Below are 20049 nucleotides of genomic sequence, written 5' to 3'. Positions count from 1 at the left end.
TTGTACTCTGGTGATATGATAAGCATGTAAGTTGTTTTCGTGTAGAATTGCACTTATGTCAGGATGTTCCTTTAGTATTTGCTCTTCAACATTTACACTAACGCGTCGTCGACGACCACTATGTCGTCTAAGTTTTTCAAAAGAACTATGTTCGCCGAGGGTTCGTTCTGCTCTTTGAATAACACGTCTGTCAGGATGTCAACAATTGGGATACCGGTGTCTGTAATGATTAGTTGGGGCCGATGCGTTACCACCACACGCACCTAACGAAAGTATTATGTCCGTATATTCCCGATTGCTGTATGTAGACATGATGGTAGATTAATAGGTACAGATAGTGGATAGCGATAAAAGTCGGATAGTAAGTTAATAGGTAGGAAAACACTTCGGTCACATTGGAAGTGTTTATCAACATAACGTCAATCGAGACAACGATCTACAGTGAGATTTGTTATAACGAGACGTGATAAAGTGCACGCGTACCGAGCGAAAATTCCAAGTCGATTTTCTCGAAAACAAAGCTTCAAACGAAATATTTTTATTTTATATTTTCGACTTCTTTTTTCGCGTAGAATCACCCCCTTTCCGCTTGTACCACCAGTTATCAACCACCCTGTATATTATTAATATATAATAATATTTTCATTTATATGACAAATATTTATACAATAGGGGTACATGAAAAAGATACATAGAGATACATTGTTCTTACCCTTTCTAATTCATTATTTTTGCATATCAGTATACTCTCTCCTACATCTCCCATACCAGCACGACCAGCTCTTCCTGTCATTTGTTTGTATCTACTTAAATTTAGAAACTGATTGCCAACATATGGACTTCTTAATATCACCTATTAAATTTTTTTGATAAGAATAAAATATAATTAATTACCGTTTAAAAAACGAATAATGATTAAAATACCCTTCTTGCTGGTAAATTTACTCCAGTTGCTAGTGTTGATGTACAGCATATTACAGAAAGAGTCTCTGCTCTAAAAGCATCTTCCAATAACCGTCTTTCTTCAGATGTAAGGCCAGAGTGATGATAGGCTACACCTAATTTTATGGTTTTGTGTAAGATAGGACAAAGGCCTTCTTCACTTTCAAGCGCATTTAATAATTTTTGTTTTTCATCTCTTTTGTAATCTTCTAATGATCTACAAATTATTACATATATAAGTAATAAAATCTATAATAATATGTAAATATTTAAAATATAAAAAAAGTTCTAACTTGAATAAAAGTTTAGACAACAATAGAGCAACATTTTCGCAATTTTTACGACTTGAACAAAATATGAGACATGAATTTTTTGGAATTACATCCATTACCAAACCTCCAATTCGATCTGGATCTATCATTGCTGCATCATTTGAATACTTTTAAAACAAATGAATAATAATTATTGATTGCCTAATAAATATATGAAAAAATATAGCATTACAACATACGACAAATATGTATTTCTTACACGATAATTGATCTTTTTCACATCTGTCAGCACATCTTTTGTTTTTAAATCAAGTAACCAAATATTTTCTTCACATTTCACATATTCTTTAATTTCAACAGGACGAAAATTTGCAGTATATAAATCTGCATTTAAGAATGTTGCTATTTCCTCTAAGTTACCTATCGTTGCACTCATTCCAACAATATGAACATTACCTAAAATAAGTATAATATATAATATATATAATGATTTATATATAAACTAAGTATCAACAAAGTTAATATTATACCTACTACTAATGTACAATACTTTTGTTAAAAGAACTTCCAATGTAGCTCCTCTTCCTCCAGATTCTCCAAGAAGATGTAATTCATCAATAACTATAATACCAATCTAAAATATTTTAAAATAATCATATTGTACGGTAGTGTAGTATAGTATAGTATAGTAAAATTCGTATTGCCAAATCTCTCAATGTTTTTACCTACTTCATTAAAACGATTTTCTTCTATTAAACTATTTATTAAACCCAATGCTTTCTCTATAGTACACATGTATATGCTATTTTTTTTGCGACGCTTTTTTGGGGGAAAAGTTCCTCTTGATGCTGCATATTCTTCAACTAAAAAATCTAATTCAAGTGCAAATGGTGTCATTGCTTGAACCTAAAAGTTATGGACAAATATGTATTTCATATAATTAGTTACCATAAAAATTGTATAGTTACTCCTTTTATTGTATTGTATAAGTATTACGCTTACTTTTTCTTGTACTATAGCAACAAATGGCAATATAAATATTGCATTTCTTTTATTACATATAAGCTCTTGCAACATTAGTATTTCTGCAACCAATGTTTTACCCCCGCTAGTAGGAAGTGCATAAATTAAATTTTTTCTATTCTTTACTGCATCTAAATTCAAACAATCGTCCTGCCATTCTAAAGATTAGTGATTAATGCAAATGTAGTATGAATAAAAATGAAACTTATAAACAAGTCATTAACAATGAACTTCATTATCTTTTTAATAAATGAAATACTTACGATATAATGTACTAATACCCCTTATTCGTAAGAAAAGTTCCTTTGCTTTATTTGGTAGACCATAAAATGTATCATTGTTTATTGAACTTTTATGATGAATGTTAGTATTTTGTTTGATTATTTTGTCATTTAAATGACATATTTTATGTGGAATAGCATTACTATAATCAATTGAATTTCTTTTTAATGATTTGACATTTTGTTGTTCATTATTTGGCTTATGTACTGAACCTATAATTTCTGTGGAAAGTGTTTCTTCCAAACAATTCTCAAAATTTTGAGTTACCTATTTTAAAGGATATAATAGCCATATAAGTTTAAAAAATTTTGATATTAAATAGCCCGACAAATAATTTTACAGATATTAAAACTATTAATAACCTGCTTAAAGCACTCCAAAACATTATCTTTTACATCGTAAGAATCCAATTGTGTAAATGCATTTAGAAATGTATTGTCCTGCCAATGAGTATCTGTTTCATTCTGAGAAAAAGTTGAAGTATTTTGTTTGACAATTTCTGTTTGTAAATCTTTTTCTTTTTCTTCTTCTTCTTCATTAACAACATATTGTATTTTAATATCATTTTCATTGCTTTCAAATATATCACAGGAACTCCATTCATGTGCAAAACTATTTAAGGTCTTTTCATGTATATTAGGACTAGTAGCACACATCTTGCTTTCATCATGATCTTCGATATCTATTAACATTGTATCATCCATCGAAAGAATAGAATCAATGGCTTTTAATGATTTATGAAGCAGTCTAATTCGCTTGAACTCTTACTTATATTTACATAACTAAAATTATTATAATCATTATTCAATAAAAAATTTGTATTTAGTATAACAATTACATTAACAATCACACAAAATTTATCATCAATTGCATAAATAAATTATTGCTTTAAAATACACAAATAAAACAGTAGCACACCATTAATTGATAAGAGATGCTGAAAGGTACAATTATAATTTATGAAGTAAAAAATATTTGCATCTTCATATAATATAATAATACCTAAATTATTTTGTTTATAATTACTTGAAGAAATTATATTTATTATACATAAGTAAATCTAAAATAACTACAATTGTAATTAATTCAACAAACGCAATGACATTATCAACTGTGTGTCAGAATAAGTAAAATTTATTCATTTATTTGACAAACGTTAATTGTATATAAGTGAAGATAAATAACTCAGTACATGAATATTAATGATTATTAATAATATAGATAGGTATAATTAACACAGAAACATATTTAACCTACCACTTGATTTTATGTATTGCTTGATATTACGAAAATATAGCTATACATACACACCTGATTGTAAAACGACGTAATAAATTGTATAAATTCTAAATTGTGAACATAAAAAATAAAGGGAACAAAAATGAATGTTTTTGTAAAATCTCTTGTACCAGTAGTAAGCACAAATAATAATATGTCAACAACAATTATATTATTGTCAAATCGTGTAATTAAAATGTTCGTAACATGTAGTTTAAGGTTAAACCAGTATCTCTGGTAAAATGTATTTCAACAACTTGTGCGCATTATAAGGACGATTTTCAGGATGTAATTCATCCAGAAAGCCAAAAACTTGACATACCATTATATGAGAAACGTAGTGAAGAGAATAAAGATGTTAAAAAAGCTCGGTAATATCAAAGATACACAGAGGTTAAATATTATTTGTATTAAAATATAACATATTTCTCAATATAATTTTATTTCTGTATATTTCAGACTATTATATCAGTCTCGTAAACGTGGTATGTTAGAAAATGGTCTTATTTTAAGTACATTTGCTAAGAAATATTTATCTAGCTTTGATGATAAACAATTACACTTGTATGATTGCCTTATCAATCTGCCAACCAACGATTGGGACATATTTTACTGGGCTACAGGTGCAAAGCCCACTCCACCTGAATTTGACAATGAAGTTATGGATTTGTTAAAAAAACACATCAAAAATGCAGACCGTCAGACAAGAATAATGCAACCTGAACTATGATTATTATAATATTTAGTTATAAAGTATTTAACAGCCTAAATTTGTATTTTAACTTCATGAAAAAACAAAGTTATGCTATAGTAATAAAGTTATTTATAAAAGTTATTTAACATTATTTAATTATTTAAAATTGTACATAAATATGTTGTATTTATGGTAAATATAACATGTAGAATTATAAATAAATGATAGATAATGTGTATCTACAAAAGTAAGTTGTTACATCAATAAATAGTTTATTAATCAATATACATAATTAAAGTCAATCGTTATTAAAAATAAAACATTTTATTACAAAATTCTGTACAAGACTTTTAGAGATTCCTTACAAAAACAACATACATAATACTGCTGCATTATTCTGAGATAAAATGGCAGAAATGCCTACTTCGTATTACAGATACATTGTATCCTAAGTTATACAGAGCATTACACTCTTATAGATACAAATATACAATTCAAAAACGAGTATATTAACTGAAACTCACAAGTCCCGGGCCTTTATTTGAGTATGTGGTTGTATTTTTTACTTTTGTTGTTGCTTTTCCTCTTCGCGAACTAATAATAAAGTAAGAATTATTAAAAAGTAACATGATTTATATTAAAATTATTGTAATAATCATTTTATTAAATTTAATATACAGGGTGACCGAAAAGGTCGGGAACTTATACTACGTGCTAATAAAGTCAAGTAGGTAAAAAAAGTTCATGTAAACTTACATCCGAAAATGCTTTACTGAAGCGTTGTAAGAGTCCAAATTTTGTATTAATTATTTTGGCAATTATAATAAATGTTCCAATCTTTTTTCTATTGTAAAAACGCAAGCTCCAATTTGTCGAACTCTTTCGAATATTTTTACTGTTGTAGAAACAGTAGTAAATGCATTTTGAATATATTCCGAAATTTTCTCAACGTTGGATCGGTTGACTTCTTAGGTCAACAGATTTAATTCCTCTGGATTGCTATTTACGGCCTCTAGCGAAACAATTGACTTATGAAAATATGAGAGAAATAGAAAACCAGTTTGGGAAAATATCCAAAATGCATTTACTACTATTTGTACAACAGCAGGAATATTCAAAAGAATTTGACGAATGGAAGCCTGCATTCTTGTCGAAGGAAGACATTTCGAACATTTATTATAACCGCCAAAGCAATTAATAAAAATTATTAAACGCTTCAATAAAGTATTTTCGGATAAGTTTATAGTAAGTTAGCGTAAATTTTATCCCAACCCTTTCAGACATTGTATATATACGTATATATGTATATATGTCTTACTTTGACGCTGTCCGCTTGTACTTTTTATTTGTATTTCGGTAACTATTTTTACCTTTACGTTTTATACCACGGACTGTGTTGGATTTAGCGGTAAAAGTAGTAGTATCGTTATACCATGTATCATCATCAGCGTCGTTATTACTGTCTTCCTTCTCTTCATTCATTAATACTATTAAAAATCATAGTTATTAATTTCAGTAATTATTGTACTATGTAAAGGTACTGTATTTATATATTCAAATCATTTAAATATAACAGCATTTTACCATATTTCTCTGCAGCATATTTTTGTGTAATATCTAATAGTGCTTTTCCATATTTTTCGAAATTTGCTTTAGTTACATGTGGAATTCGTAACATAGCTTCTTCACTATCTGGAAGATTTTGACTCATTGCCCTAATTGCAATCATATTCATAACCGAAGATGCTGAAATATCGAGTGCTCCAGCAATTCCTTTTATTATTTCCATCAATTCTTGGTAACATCGTTGTTGTAGTTCCAAAAGTACTTTGTCAATCTTTTTCGTAACTGTAGATACTGTTGCTACAGCAGTAGTACTATTATTGGATGATTTCATAGGAAGCATTACCTATATTAAGAAACATTATATTTTAATCATCTATTCTGATATTTCACTTTTAAGAATTAAGATTTGTAAAATAAAGTAAATCTATGCATTTGTTATTCTACCTTTATATCTTTTTTTGTCATGAGTTCACTGGCATTCGGTCCAATTTTTAGATAAGCACAAGCAATTTCATTGTTTATATACATCTGCTCTTGTAAATATTCTTTGAGTACCATATAATGAAGTAAACGTTCTATGTCGTGCCTATTCCATGATCTTCCACGGCCGTATAAAGGATTCTTAGTAAGACCTACATAAATATTTGATAGCTATATTACATATTACATAAATAAATAACATATAATAAAAATTTAAATTTTGCTTACCTGATTCCCTTAGTTTTTTGAGATCACTTCCTTTAAATATGTCTGTAAGAAGTACTAAAGTAAGATTAGAATTTCTTGATTGATTAATGTCACGTACAGCTCTCAAAATATGTTTTGCTTCATCTGTTGTGTCTAACATAGTGAAATCATCCTAAAAATTTGTATATAAGTTATAAAATATTTAAAAAGTTTTATTTAACATATACTTTATTGTTTTAAATGTACTTACTTTACATCTACAATTGTCACATGATGTGGCTTTGTTTGCAATGCATTGTTGTCGATCAAACATTTCTCCAAAGTAATGAAGTTGTTGTGCTCTGCGACAATCTGTCTTATTTTCACAAAACGATACCATTTTATATAAGTTATCTATATGAGTCTTTGTTACAGTAGGGTTTGGGTTGTCTAGTTCGATCATTTTTCTAATTCTGTGCATATCAGCATAATTATAAAATAATATACAGTCTGCATTTTCCCCATCACGTCCAGCGCGTCCACTTTCTTGATAGTAGCCTTCAATAGATTTTGGAAGAGCTGCATGAATTACAAATCGTACATTGGGTTTATCAATCCCCATTCCAAATGCTATTGTTGCACAAACAACTTTGATCTAGAATTTATTTGCAATTAATAAATTGTATAATTATAAGAAAGAAAGTTATGAAATTATTTGTATTTTTATACTTCTTCTGAAATCCATCGGCCTTGAATATCAGTCCTACTACTATCTGTATGGCCAGCATGATAACTCAGTGCCTTAATGCCATTTTTTCTCATTTGCATCGCATAATCATCACAATCTTTGCGAGATAAACAGTAAACAATACCGCACTCATTCTTGTACTTCATTTTTAGCATAGCTATTACTTCATCTGAACAATTTTTTCCTTTTTTTGCAATTATGCTATATCTTAAATTAGGTCTATTAAAACTTGACATAAACCTAGACAGAATAAAAGAAATGTTATTATGAAAAGTTACAAGTCAGTTAGAATTATATGTAATAAATATACTTAAGATCAAATTACATACCATTTAGGTACACTAAGACCTAATTGATGTAATATATCGGTTCTAACTCTTGGTGTAGCTGTTGCAGTTAGTGCAATCACTGGTACTTTAGGATAATTTTCTCTGAGACGATTTAATTTTTTATAATCAGGACGAAAATCATGACCCCACTGACTAACGCAATGTGCTTCATCAATAACAAATCTTGCTAATAACCCCCTTTCATATAATGTAGTCAAAAGATTGCAAAATTTTTGAGACGCAGAAATTTTTTCTGGTGTTACATATAATAATTTAAGAGATGGTTCTTTCTTTGAAAGTTCTCTATATATTCCACTTGCTTGACTATCTGTTATTCCACCAGACATATGTGCGGCTGGAATCTATACAAAATTTGTTAATAAATTATGTGTATCTAACAATATATAAGTATATGTATATAAAATAATACTTGGAAAATTTACATCAAGAGAAGTAAGTTTTTGAACTTGATCAAGAATGAGACTTTTTAATGGTGAAATTACAATTGTTACTCCAGGTAATAAAAGTGCTGGGAGTTGATAGCATAGTGACTTTCCTCCTCCAGTTGGCATTAACACAAAACAGTCAAACCCTAAAATTGCAGCATTAATTGCTTGCAATTGGTTTGGTCTAAATGAATATAATCCAAATTTTTGTCGAAAAACCTTAAAAAGTATTATGTTTGATATACAACAAAATTTAGAATGCTAAATTTATGTATATTATCATTTTGATTAATTCAATTTCACAAATTAGAATAACATTAAAGAATAAAATATTTTACTTTTAACATTTCTCGTGAATGCGGATATGTTAATCCATCAAATTCACCACTAACACCATCATTCTTATAACTTCCAGTAAAAATACCTATTGGCGAATTTATTTTATCTTTTTCCTGCTCTTTTTTACTTTCATTATTAGTATTTTGTGTAGCACCTGCTGCAGACAAATTAAAACAGGAATTGTACAATAATAAAAATGTAAATAAATAAAAGATGAGTTTGTGATGCAAATTTACCTGATACATCCAGCTTTATATTGCAATCTTTACTCAATGTGGGAAATTGATTAAATTCTTGAGTTAAACAATCAACTATCTCTTCAGAAAATGAAATTTTGTCTGTAATAAATAAATAATCATATATGTACTAAATTGATACATATATACATATAAATATAATGTATTAAATCTACCTTTCATATATGGCACATCCTTTACATTCCAATCAGCTGGTTTATTTTCACATCCTAGTTTTTCAGGAATTTGAAAATTTTCTCTTTCTTTCCATTCAGGACATGCACTTTCACTAATTTGTACTTTTTCTACATTATATGTATTGTCAAAACTACTATTTGCATTTAAGTTAGAAACTTTAGTTTTAGTATTAGTAACTTTGGACCCTTCTTCCTTTTTCCATATTTCTCCTATTTGTTTAGAAAGTTCAGAACCAGTTGCTTTAATGGGCCTTTTCAATTCAAATGTACTTTTTTTCCCTTGAACTGGAGAATCATCTGATTTAATTTTTTCAGAACTCTGTAAATCAATACTGTTCTTTTGATCCTTTATTTGTGATTCACCTTTTTTTTGTAAGAAATTGGGGAATTCTTTTACTGTTGACAAGGTCGTTTGTGTTTTCGCAGTACAACTTGATTCTGCATCTGATAGATTAGTATTAGATGCATTAAAACTATCGTTATCTGAAATACTTATAACTGACTGCTGATTTAAAGTTTCAGATGTTTTAAATAATGGAAAATTATTCGTAACATCAGATAATTCTTTATCAGCAACTTTTTTGTTTTCATCAATTTTAATATGTGCTAACTTTGTCTCAACTAAACGAATTTTTGCTTTAACATGTTGATATAAAATTTTTAATTCTTGAAATGAACGTGTATTAAACTGTGGAAATTTTTCTAGCACTGGTAATGGTATTTGGTCTAATGCAGTGTAAAATTTACTAAGAATTTCTATTTGAAAATCTTTTAAATCCTTATGTCTATTTTCCAATTCATCTTTTGTAATCTAAAAATAATTGCATTATATATACCTTAATTATGTATTAATAATAATATTACCAATAACAATTATATTGATATTTACTGGTACTGAAGCCATTATTGGTTTTCCTTTTGTAGATTGTATCCATGAATCCAACTGTTTTCCTAAGCCTAAAGGTTTTAAATCTAATTTGAAATCTGGCCCTATCCATCCTTTTGTAGGGGTTCTTTTTAAACTTTGTTTAAAATTTGGGCTGCTATCTGAATCTGATATTATAATATTTTCTTTTTTTTTGAAGTTTGAACATCTTTTTGGAGTTCTTGGACTATTACTTTCAATCAAATATTTTTCTTGTGTTTCTGTTTGCATATTACTGCTCTCAGTAGTTGTATGCAAAAATACATTATCAAGTGGCTTATCCCCTTTTGTAGATAATAAACTTTGATTTGACATTTGTTCTTCACTACTACTCTTAAGAACTCTTTTTTTTCTACTTAAACTTAAAGTTGATTTTATCACTATGTCATCTTCGCTGTCTGATAAGTAACTATGTCTAATTTGTGATTTTTGTACATTTCTACATGAATTTTCTCCTTTAGAACTTTCAGCATAATTATCTTTCAAATTGCTATCATTTGCTTTTGTGGTACTCTTATTAACATCATAATACATTGAATCCTCAGAACTATTCTAAAATACATAATTATATTAAAATTATATTATATTATAAAATGACGTATTTTACATATAATAAAGATATTCTTACAAGAGATATGATAGACATTTTATCATTTGTTTCTAATTTTTCAGTGTTGATGAGTTTGAAGTCCATAGATGTATCTAAATCACCTGGTTTTACATTTGTATTTGATGACTTAGGAGTGCTATAAATCGAACAAAACATTATACATTTATTATATTTTATATGTAGTAAGATATATTTTAAATGTAATTAACACATTTAAGGTATATACAAATAGAATAAAAAGGTTATATCTTATGTAATACTTTATTCTAACTTAGGTTGTATCTTAAAAACTTTTATTAAATGTTATTGGTAGGCTACTTTGAATAAATATTTTTCTTACCTGGATTGTGCATCACGTTTACTTTTCATACGTTCAAGAAATCCTTTGAATGTAGGTTGTATTTCATTCTGACTAAGTGGAACCTTTCTTGACATTTTCTTGAAATTTAGTGAGCATTAAAGATTATAAAATTTTGAAAGTATATACAAATTTCACGGTAAACGAAAGTTATTGTTATATTTAATTATTATATTATTTATATAGAATGTGATATTGAGGAAGAACACAAAAATAAAACACAATAAACACAAAAGATGAATGAAATATTTCTAAAAATATACATCTTTCTTAACTTCATATATTTTTTCAACACACGCAATACAATATTATGATGAATTTCATGGAAAAACACAGATTGTATATAAATTCAAAGTATTAAATTAAACAATTAATTAAACATTTAAAAGTATTTGTTAAAAGACTTTTAATTTTATGTATAACATTTATGTCATACAAAATAACATTCATAATTTATAATTTTACGAGTTCTTTTTCACATGACTGTGGTATTTTCTATATTCTAGGCGCCAGAAATTAATCACAAGCATCACTTGATTTAAACTGATTTGAAGTTAGCCGAATAAATAACTACAAATTTTTCACGTTTGAAAAAACATGATTTGTAATGTTTTATAATATGTATTATACTTGTACATAGCTTGATAAACTAAATACGATAATATTCTTGAACATTATATTTTCTAAATCAATAGTTCGTTATCTTTTAAATTCCTAAATATGTACTTTCCACGATAAATTTTTATTCTTTGCAGTTCTATAAACCTCTTATAGTGGCAGTTCCTATTTCAATATTAATTTAAAACATGTTTAAAACTGACATTATATCTTAATAAATTTTATCACCTATTAAAGCAATTTAAATTTTGTAACTCCCAACGAAACTTAGTAATAGAACCTATATATTAATAGTTTTTTGAAGAGTAATATTTGTAAATAAATGATAAAATATAAAATATCGAATAGTACATTATAAGATCTTTGTTTTCGGTTAATAATTCCTAATGGACCTATATGGTCAAATAGTCGTGCAAATACAATCTTATTTTCATCGAGTAAGGGTGAGCTAGTAAGTTCTGATTAACTGGTTTATTTTCCCCTTCTGACATACATCATTGAGTCAGTAAGTATGTGATATATATTTAATAAGCCAATTTTATTTAAATATTAATAATTGTAATACATATTAAGATTGATAAAAAAGATTTTGTTATAAAAATGATTTATAGTACACCCTACTCTTTTTATGCAATAGGTATTAAGAGTTGCATAATTTATTAAAAAATGAATTACCAATGTTGAGATATTTGGCTTAACATTTTATAATAAAATTTTTGATATCCATTATAAAACTTAGATCAATATCTACTTTCAGGGTGATAAGTTATATACTATTGTAAAATTTGTTAATCTTAATCTTCTAATTATTTCTACTTCTAAGTAGTAATGTTTTATTTATTTATAAATCTCAACAAAAGATAATATTATTACAAAACTTACTGAATTCATTGCGTAGTTGTAAAATTAAATACAAAATAAAAACAACAACAATTTTCCTACTTATATATTTTAATTTTTAACCATTCATAATAGTAAACAAACTAAATTGAAATTTTGCGCATTTATGCTCAAACCAATGACTAATGCGGCCCCAAAGTATCTAAAGTATCTTCATCTAAAACAGAAGTTTATACTCGGTCCCTGTATTCCTATGTTCGTGGGTAAGACATTATTACTCTTGCGCAAATTATAAAATTAAATATCTATATATGAAAACCTATATTCTAGATATCCTATATCAGAACCTATATGTATGTGAAAATATGAAATTATATTTCTACATATTTTGAGATCTAGATGAACAAACAAAATCCTGTAATAATTTTATTATTCAGTATGATTAAAAATAATTATAATAGCAGTATTTGTGAAATAGTATTTTATCATTTTTATTTTTATGTTAAGATACATATGTAATGTACGTAGTCATTTAATGTGGTAAATGAATAGCATTTTCGTAATCTAATGGAATCATAATGAATTCAAGGTTCTTACATTATTGTAGTCTATCGTTGCTTATTATGTCATTATTATCATATACGTAGCAGTGGCAGTAGCTGGTAGTAACTATGTAGAAATTCACATGAACATCTCAGCTCCAGTCTCTAGTACAGCAGAATAATTCTACACTGTACCTCGCTTTGTAAGTGACACACATATTTTAATGTTTTGATAGATCATAGATATCACTAGTGTTAGGATACTATTTTTTATAGCTTATAATCATAAACAAGATCTATATTTTTAGTAAATTATTTATGATATAAAATTTAGTCCTTAAAAGTTGATCTGCAAATGAAGTGTCATTTACGTGTTACAGATAAGATACAACTATGGACCAATTATGCGAAGAGCAGCATCTTGACATAACAATTGATGAAAGTGAAATTGTTGATGGTGCTAAAGAAATAATTAAGAAAATCAGACCAACATGGCCTTTGGATAAATTGCACTTTAAGGTAAAACATTTTATAAAATATATTGCAACTTATATAGTATTTTTTTACATACATATACGTACACATATATATATATATATATTTTGTAAAGGTTTGATATTATGTACTCATTTTTTCGATTTATTATAGCTTCAAAAGCATGTTTGCTGTAAAATTTTTAATGAAATACAAGTTGTATTTAAATATTTACAGTAAGTACTAATATTTGTTATATATATCTTCAAATTTTTAATGCAATAAAAATTTAAAATTATTAAAATTGATGCTATAATAATACATAATAGTGTATAATAATGTAGTAATGTAATAATGTAAAAAGGATATAAAGTTTAAGATCATTTTATTCACATCTTGTGATGATGACCTTATCTACTGATAAATGTGTTTTTCTTGGACTTATTATTTAAGGACAAATATGTATCACTGTATTGTCAAATATTTTCATTCTTCTGCTTCTTGATAATCAAATCTATTCATATATCTATGATTTTTCTTCACTATTCAGTCAACAATCCATTATAATCATTGTTAGTTATTAAGAATTATATTAATTCTAATGAATTTAAATTTGAAAAATATTAATTAACTGATTACATTTTATTACAGGAAGATAAATAGAAATATGTATTTTAATACTACAATAAATTTTATTTTCAGATATTTACAGATGGAATCACAAATAAACTTATAGGAGTATGGTATTCTGAGCATTACAATGAAATGGTATTAGTTAGAGTTTATGGACATAAGACGGATCTGCTCATCGATCGAAAAGATGAAACAAGAAATATTCGAGTAAGTACAATATTAGAAAAGATAAAAGTAAAAATACATGCATATGTATGATCAAGAATAAATTGATTATTTAAACAGGTATTAAACAAAGTAGGTTTTACACATTCCATTTATGCTACATTCAATAATGGTTTAGCTTACCAGTTCATTGAAGGTAATATACTTACAACAGAAACAGTCAGAAGCCCTGACATATATGTATTAGTTGCTAAGAGAATGGCTCAAATGCATAGACTTAAACCTGATGATACTGAGATACCCAAAGATGCTTGTATTTGGAAGAAGTTAGAAAAATTTATGGAAATTATGCCAAAAGAATTTTTAGATGTTACCAAACAAACAAGGTAATATACTGGATTATAAATTCAAATATAATTATATTTATTTGTAGTATTTGCATTATAATTATTATTTATTATCACTTTAGGTTTGAGAAGATCATAAAGCCATTTGGTGTGTTAAAACAGGAATATGAAGCACTGAAAAAGGAACTGATAAATTTGAATAATGAAGTAGTGTTTGCTCATAATGATTTACTTCTAGGGAATGTACTTTATAATGAAAAGAAAATGTCAGTAACGTTTATTGACTTTGAATATACAGGATATAACTATCAAGCTTATGACATAGCTAATCATTTTGCTGAATTTGCTGGTAATTTAAGTATATGTTCAAATATAATACTACAAATGATATTTTTTACAATATAATTTGTATAATCAAGATATATCTTCATTTATAAAGTACAAAATAGATGTATGTATAATAAAAATAAAATTTATTAACTTATAATTATGTACAACTTAATTTTAGGTATTGATAATCCTGATTATTCATTATATCCTGAAGAACAACTGCAAAAAGCGTGGTTAAATATATATCTTCAGGAATATAACAATGTAAAATGTGTACCTCAAAATGAAATTAATTTACTGTATTTACAAGTAAATAAATTTGTTCTTTTATCACACTTTTTTTGGGGTTGTTGGGGACTCATACAAAGTGAACATTCAACAATTGACTTTGACTTTTTAGAGTAAGTATATGTGAAATATATAGCTCCAAGTCAGTTCCATCATTTTTATTGAAATCCACAATGTAATAAATATTCTGTTTTAAAATCATCTTTTTATCATGCTACTTTAAAAAAACTTATTTTTACCTATATAATGCTTTATAGGTATGCTGCAATACGATTTAATGAGTATTTCAAATGGAAAGAAGAATATCTTAAGACAAAATTATAAAACCAAAACTAATTTGTTATATTTTTATAGTTATACTGTTATGAAACTAGCATTCCAACATTTTTATTGTTTGTAAATAACATTCCTGTAGATACATTCCCTTTTAATTTTTTTATATAACAAAGATTTAACAAAGAAAATATTGTTTGTATATGATGCTACTGTAAATTTATACAATTGACAGTATTATATAGAGTAAAAGGAGTAAAAAATATATACATATATATGTGTTTGTAAAGTAATATATGTAAAGATATTATATATGAAATATAACAGTTATTTAAAATAAAACATGTTATTCCTTATAATTCATTTATAAGTATTCTTGCACAGTGATTAATATCGTTATTTACATCTTTGTTGTTAACAAGTTGTTAGTTCACACTGTGTTCTGTTTTATTATCCTTTTTATACTTGGAAATAAAGTTGGAAATAGAATGTTTTTAAAATAAAACTCAAAACTGCCTCAACTACATACATTTTCATCAGTTATTCGTTTCAATCAAAAGATATCTTTTTAGCATTTTATAATATCATTGAATAAATAAATGTCTATTTCATTAGCACCATTCTCGATTATAAAAAGAAATAGAAATTATTTAATTGAAAAATAAAATTTATATATCGTGTAAGTAATTTCAAATAACCTTGTACCTGGATCTATGTATATACATATATGTATAAGCATTATACTCTTATACTGTCAAGATCCTATGTCATATGGTAAAGTCAGTCAATTGACTAGCAAGTATGTTTTTGTCTGGGAGTCTGGGGTGATCACGTACGCATCTGCACATACCTATAAATCAGTGTTTATTTTTAGTAGAGGTTCCGAACATTTTCAAAAATACTTGTAAATACGCGTGTTATATATAAGAAATGTAGAGATAACTACCTAATCCGAATGTGGAGAATCCTTTATTATCAGTTATACAAAAATTCGGGATATTAATATCCAAAACTATCTCTTTATATGGTGAAAACGAACTCTCAAACATAAATACATATACATGTGCATGTATTCGACAGAGCCATGAGCTTCGGTAATTCGTTTACTTGGCTTTAAGTGTGTGAATCTGTCACAGTATATAAATCAACTCTCCGATCAAATCAGATAATAAACTAATCCATCGCATCCAAAATATAGATAATGTGCTTAAGTTACTTTTCTCGAAAGTAAATAGCTTTTCAACTAGGTCTTTAACAAAACAAAAACAACATATTTGAAATTTAATAATAGCGCGAAACTTGTGATATTATAACAATATACTCCTTAAGTCAAACTATCGTTTTATATTTTCTATTGTTTCGTTGTAATTATTTATGAAAGTCTCGATTAGTATTAATTGTAAAAGTCGAAAGTCGTCAAGGGAAAATCTTGGAAATTTATTTCGAACATTACGAAAAGTACTATCGAGTGAACTGTATACGTGTATATGAGTCCCGGCATAGTGAAACAGTGTGCTGGTTTTTGAAGTTTCTTTTAGAAAACATTGTATACTGATTGTGTAAGATGCATATAGCATGCAAATGTTTAAATGTGTCCATAAAGTCCAGGGGCACTGAACTGCAGAAGGTCAACATCAATGATATTGAATTGACACCTGAAGAGCAGAACGACGGTTTCTTTCAGCAGGTAAAAATTTTTCTAACAATTATTATATATTTTTACAAAACACTCAATTTCAAGACAAATTCATATTCTAATACCAATTATTATTGAATGTTTTGGACTTAGAAACTTTCCTATATAAACGAAATAATAAATTTTAAGGAACAATTTGCAGTAGCTTAGCTAGTAAATAGCTGATGAAATTATACAATAAGTCATAATATTTACATATCTGTTGATTCAACAATGTAATTATAGTACATTATAATAATATAAATCTTCCATTAAAAATATTTATCTGCTTCCAATAGAACCTTGCATCAATACCAGAACTTGAAGGTATTACTAAGGAACAACCAGGTTTGGTAGAGATAAGAAATGTAGGATCATGGGTTATTCACCGTTGTTACAATTGTTCAATATATACTCATGCTGTGCATAGAGATTATGGTGCTGCTTTAGTTCTTATTAATACTGATATTGTTGTGAGTATTACATTATTTATAATTGCTAGAGAATATAAACAAATATCATATATTCTTTTGTTATTCAAGTATATGAGTACTTTGTATTCTTTTTGTTACAGACTTCACCTGAGGAAATAAACAAATTAAGGTCTAATCCAGATTACAGTCCAGTGTTTAGAATAGTAATCACTCATAATACTTTGGATGAACTTGATTATTTTCAACAACCTACCAAATTCTCTGGTAAATTGATATATTAATTAATTAAATATAATTCAGATAAATGCCTAAGAGAATAATAAATAACGATATATTTTATTCTTTGGTGTATATATAAAATGCAAATTATATAAATATTTTTCATATATTTGTGTCCAGTGTCACAGTTACCTAATAATGTACAAGTGGCTTTGGGTGGTCTCCAACAGCAGCTTGAAGAAGCTGTACAAAGACAGTCTACAGAAATAGAAAATAAAATTCGTGCTTTTACATCTGAACAATATCAATTGTTAGAGCAGTTTCGTGAAAGAGCCCATAATGAACATAGATTATTGAGAAGGTTTCATTTCATAATATAATCATATTTTTACTTTAGAGTTATATTTTTAGGTTTTATACATATTTTGTTAAAATACATATATGTTTCAGGCTAATTTGTAAAGGAGAAGAAATGAATAGATTAACAAATAACATAGAAACTCCTCCTACAACACCAGACAGTTTCACAACCAGTTTAACTACCTCTACAACAAATACAGTAAACACATCACAAGTAGTATCAAATGAGACGAAAATTATTGCAAATTCTAATGTTAAATATGAAACTGGTGCTAAACATTCTCCTAATCTCCTTGTTGTATGTTTTTTTGTGACTTCTTTTAATGTATATCCATGAATAATTGTAGTTATAAAATTTATTAGTTGTTTAACATTTTTTTAGAATGGTAGCATAGATAAGAAAGATCGAATATACATATACACTAAAGAACCAACTAGTTTTGACACAGAAGCTTTATTTCCTTTGGAAGGAATGGAAGACACTCTTAATACTGATCAAGTTCAATCTTCAGAGGAAGGATCTGATACAGATGGTTAGTTTAACTTTCAATTTATGTAAATCTTAATTTCGATGTAAAAGATTTAAATAATGTTATTTGTATTATACTTAGATTCAGGTCAAGATGAAGGTATTCATATGCCAAGGGGACAAAGAGGCGGACATCCTACATTAGCCAAATCGTTACCAGTTAGTGTTCCATCTTTTCCATCATTTGTCCGCAAAACAGTTCAAGATGAAGATGATGATCAGGTATAAATATGTATAATATGTATAATATACAGCTATTCATATTGACAACAAAGCTATTGATAGTTTTATAATATTTATTGATGCGTTTGCATATGTATAAGTACCTTACAAGATAATATCTTTTTACTTAAAACAATAAAATGTTATTGCAGCTCTCAAGAGATCCACATGATCCACATAACATTCGAGCTTCGATTAAAGCTTTAGCAAAAAGCGTTCATGGTGATACAGTATTTGGAGACTTGCCACGTCCTCGTTTCTCTACTCAAATCTGACTTTGCAATATTTTCAAAGAAAGAGAATGAATTCACGTTAAAACTTCAATATAAATATAAAGTACCTATTATTCATAACTGTCTTTCAATGAATGCTACAAAAGTTTGGTGTAAGCAAAGGCAGAATAAACATAGAAATATACGAAATTATTAATATTTCGCGTATATTTTGAATATATTTTAAGATAAAATATTATTTCAAATCTTAGCTTTGTTAGTATATTGAGTTCATAAAAGAAAAAGATTTTCATACCTGCATATACTTGAGGCTATGTTATATAAATGTGCTATATATTTGTTACTGATTGTATAACGTAGGACGTAAAAAAGAAAAAAAGATATTTAGATTTCAAGAATCAATCCAACGTGAGATTTACGATGCCATATCTAAAGTAAAATCGTACTAGAAAGAAAAAAAGGGGCAAAAAAAGTTTTTTACTTATCAATTAGTGACTAAGCTATTGAAATAATTTTACAATAATAGTTATTATTTTTACGATGCATCATTATTATTGGATGTAGAATAATTGATTATAAGTTACGCTATATTAACTTCATATTACTCTTATAAATTGCACTGATGTCATACATAATGTTTTATTACATTAATTCAGCTCTTGATACTTTTTTTTGCATGTAAGAGAATTTTTTGTTAGTTAACCAATATTTTTCTATAGTAACTGTATGTAAATTACTGCGTTTGGTTCAACTAAATTTAAATAGCAATCAAAGATGTTCGTTCAAAAAGTTTAGATTTCCCTCTTTATTTATTATGTTGTAATGCATCTGTTAACATATCTATCTTTTGATGAATTGAATTATTAACAGAAAAATTGTAGCATAAAAATGTACTGCGATTCAAAGAAACATTTTTGTTATAATACATATACATATATTGTTTTTGTAAACACGTA

General features: G+C 27.1%; 5 protein-coding genes across 10 annotated transcripts in view; 3 read left to right on the top strand and 2 right to left on the bottom strand.

Moving 5' to 3' along the window:
- The window catches only part of LOC100747293 (helicase POLQ-like), a 6480-nt gene extending 3074 nt beyond the window's left edge, over positions 1-3406 (bottom strand). Inside the window, exons 1-9 of the mRNA XM_012388189.3 lie at positions 2882-3406; positions 2501-2786; positions 2217-2395; positions 1944-2120; positions 1749-1848; positions 1474-1670; positions 1236-1381; positions 925-1159; positions 713-853 (exon numbers count right to left, since the gene is read on the bottom strand). Coding sequence (XP_012243612.1) covers positions 713-853; positions 925-1159; positions 1236-1381; positions 1474-1670; positions 1749-1848; positions 1944-2120; positions 2217-2395; positions 2501-2786; positions 2882-3223 — 1803 coding nt within the window. The 5' untranslated portion in view covers positions 3224-3406. The remainder of the gene's footprint in view (positions 1-712; positions 854-924; positions 1160-1235; positions 1382-1473; positions 1671-1748; positions 1849-1943; positions 2121-2216; positions 2396-2500; positions 2787-2881) is intronic.
- Positions 3407-3783: 377 nt separating this feature from the next.
- On the top strand, positions 3784-4764 carry LOC100747531 (succinate dehydrogenase assembly factor 2, mitochondrial). Of its 2 annotated transcripts, none has more exons than XM_003491235.4 (3): positions 3784-3933; positions 4017-4168; positions 4257-4764. In XM_003491235.4, exons 1-3 carry the CDS (start codon positions 3901-3903, stop codon positions 4525-4527), a joined length of 456 nt encoding a protein of 151 aa, XP_003491283.1. In that variant the 5' UTR covers positions 3784-3900; the 3' UTR covers positions 4528-4764. The 2 variants fall into 2 exon arrangements, with proteins under 2 accessions (XP_003491283.1, XP_033177831.1); XM_033321940.1 differs by having other exon boundaries at positions 4011-4168.
- Positions 4765-4796: 32 nt separating this feature from the next.
- On the bottom strand, positions 4797-11085 carry LOC105680193 (Bloom syndrome protein homolog). Of its 2 annotated transcripts, none has more exons than XM_012388188.3 (15): positions 10894-11085; positions 10572-10689; positions 9908-10495; positions 8998-9829; positions 8822-8923; positions 8585-8739; positions 8244-8465; positions 7801-8162; positions 7453-7711; positions 6995-7378; positions 6766-6916; positions 6502-6689; positions 6076-6400; positions 5810-5978; positions 4797-5085 (listed from the first exon to the last, which is right to left on the bottom strand). In XM_012388188.3, the coding sequence occupies exons 1-15, from the start codon at positions 10986-10988 to the stop codon at positions 5001-5003; spliced, it is 4035 nt and encodes a 1344-aa protein (XP_012243611.1). In that variant the 5' UTR covers positions 10989-11085; the 3' UTR covers positions 4797-5000. The 2 variants fall into 2 exon arrangements, with proteins under 2 accessions (XP_012243611.1, XP_024224893.1); XM_024369125.2 differs by having other exon boundaries at positions 8585-8742; positions 10894-10994.
- A 1903-nt stretch (positions 11086-12988) lies between these two features.
- On the top strand, positions 12989-15603 carry LOC100747174 (ethanolamine kinase 1). 4 transcript variants are annotated; one of them, XM_012388198.3, is made up of 7 exons: positions 12989-13102; positions 13292-13430; positions 14088-14225; positions 14304-14569; positions 14653-14879; positions 15039-15261; positions 15406-15603. In XM_012388198.3, the coding sequence occupies exons 2-7, from the start codon at positions 13305-13307 to the stop codon at positions 15470-15472; spliced, it is 1047 nt and encodes a 348-aa protein (XP_012243621.1). In that variant the 5' UTR covers positions 12989-13102; positions 13292-13304; the 3' UTR covers positions 15473-15603. The 4 variants fall into 4 exon arrangements, with proteins under 4 accessions (XP_012243621.1, XP_033177830.1, XP_012243619.1 ...); XM_033321939.1 differs by having other exon boundaries at positions 13030-13114; XM_012388196.3 differs by having other exon boundaries at positions 13055-13195; positions 13291-13430.
- Positions 15604-16214: 611 nt separating this feature from the next.
- Positions 16215-20009, top strand: LOC100746742. Its single transcript, XM_012388195.3, has 8 exons — positions 16215-17108; positions 17396-17569; positions 17671-17794; positions 17930-18110; positions 18200-18407; positions 18492-18642; positions 18721-18860; positions 19013-20009. The coding sequence occupies exons 1-8, from the start codon at positions 16986-16988 to the stop codon at positions 19133-19135; spliced, it is 1224 nt and encodes a 407-aa protein (XP_012243618.1). The 5' UTR covers positions 16215-16985; the 3' UTR covers positions 19136-20009.
- Positions 20010-20049: the final 40 nt, after the last annotated feature.

This window comes from Bombus impatiens, unplaced genomic scaffold, assembly GCF_000188095.3.
Source record: "Bombus impatiens unplaced genomic scaffold, BIMP_2.2 scf_0537, whole genome shotgun sequence".
Lineage (NCBI taxonomy): Eukaryota > Metazoa > Arthropoda > Insecta > Hymenoptera > Apidae > Bombus > Bombus impatiens.
This window is presented reverse-complemented; position numbering and strand designations above follow the sequence as displayed.

What these genes read in the sequence shown, in the direction of transcription:
- LOC100747531 (XM_033321940.1), top strand. Translation starts at nt 3,901, where the DNA reads ATGAATGTTTTTGTAAAATCTCTTGTACCAGTA. An exon ending in TAAAATCTCTTGTACCAGTA is followed by an intron (nt 3,934 to 4,010) that starts GTAAGCACAAAT and finishes CGTAACATGTAG; the next exon opens with TTTAAGGTTAAACCAGTATC. An exon ending in AAAGATGTTAAAAAAGCTCG is followed by an intron (nt 4,169 to 4,256) that starts GTAATATCAAAG and finishes TGTATATTTCAG; the next exon opens with ACTATTATATCAGTCTCGTA.
- LOC105680193 (XM_024369125.2), bottom strand. Translation starts at nt 10,988, where the DNA reads ATGTCAAGAAAGGTTCCACTTAGTCAGAATGAAATACAACCTACATTC. An exon ending in AAATGTCTATCATATCTCTT is followed by an intron (nt 10,496 to 10,571) that starts GTAAGAATATCT and finishes TATGTATTTTAG; the next exon opens with AATAGTTCTGAGGATTCAAT. An exon ending in TATAAAGCTGGATGTATCAG is followed by an intron (nt 8,743 to 8,821) that starts GTAAATTTGCAT and finishes ATTTGTCTGCAG; the next exon opens with CAGGTGCTACACAAAATACT.
- LOC100746742 (XM_012388195.3), top strand. Translation starts at nt 16,986, where the DNA reads ATGCATATAGCATGCAAATGTTTAAATGTGTCCATAAAGTCCAGGGGC. An exon ending in ACGACGGTTTCTTTCAGCAG is followed by an intron (nt 17,109 to 17,395) that starts GTAAAAATTTTT and finishes TGCTTCCAATAG; the next exon opens with AACCTTGCATCAATACCAGA. An exon ending in ACAACCTACCAAATTCTCTG is followed by an intron (nt 17,795 to 17,929) that starts GTAAATTGATAT and finishes ATTTGTGTCCAG; the next exon opens with TGTCACAGTTACCTAATAAT.
- LOC100747174 (XM_012388198.3), top strand. Translation starts at nt 13,305, where the DNA reads ATGGACCAATTATGCGAAGAGCAGCATCTTGACATAACAATTGATGAA. An exon ending in TCATTTTGCTGAATTTGCTG is followed by an intron (nt 14,880 to 15,038) that starts GTAATTTAAGTA and finishes ACTTAATTTTAG; the next exon opens with GTATTGATAATCCTGATTAT. An exon ending in ATTGACTTTGACTTTTTAGA is followed by an intron (nt 15,262 to 15,405) that starts GTAAGTATATGT and finishes AATGCTTTATAG; the next exon opens with GTATGCTGCAATACGATTTA.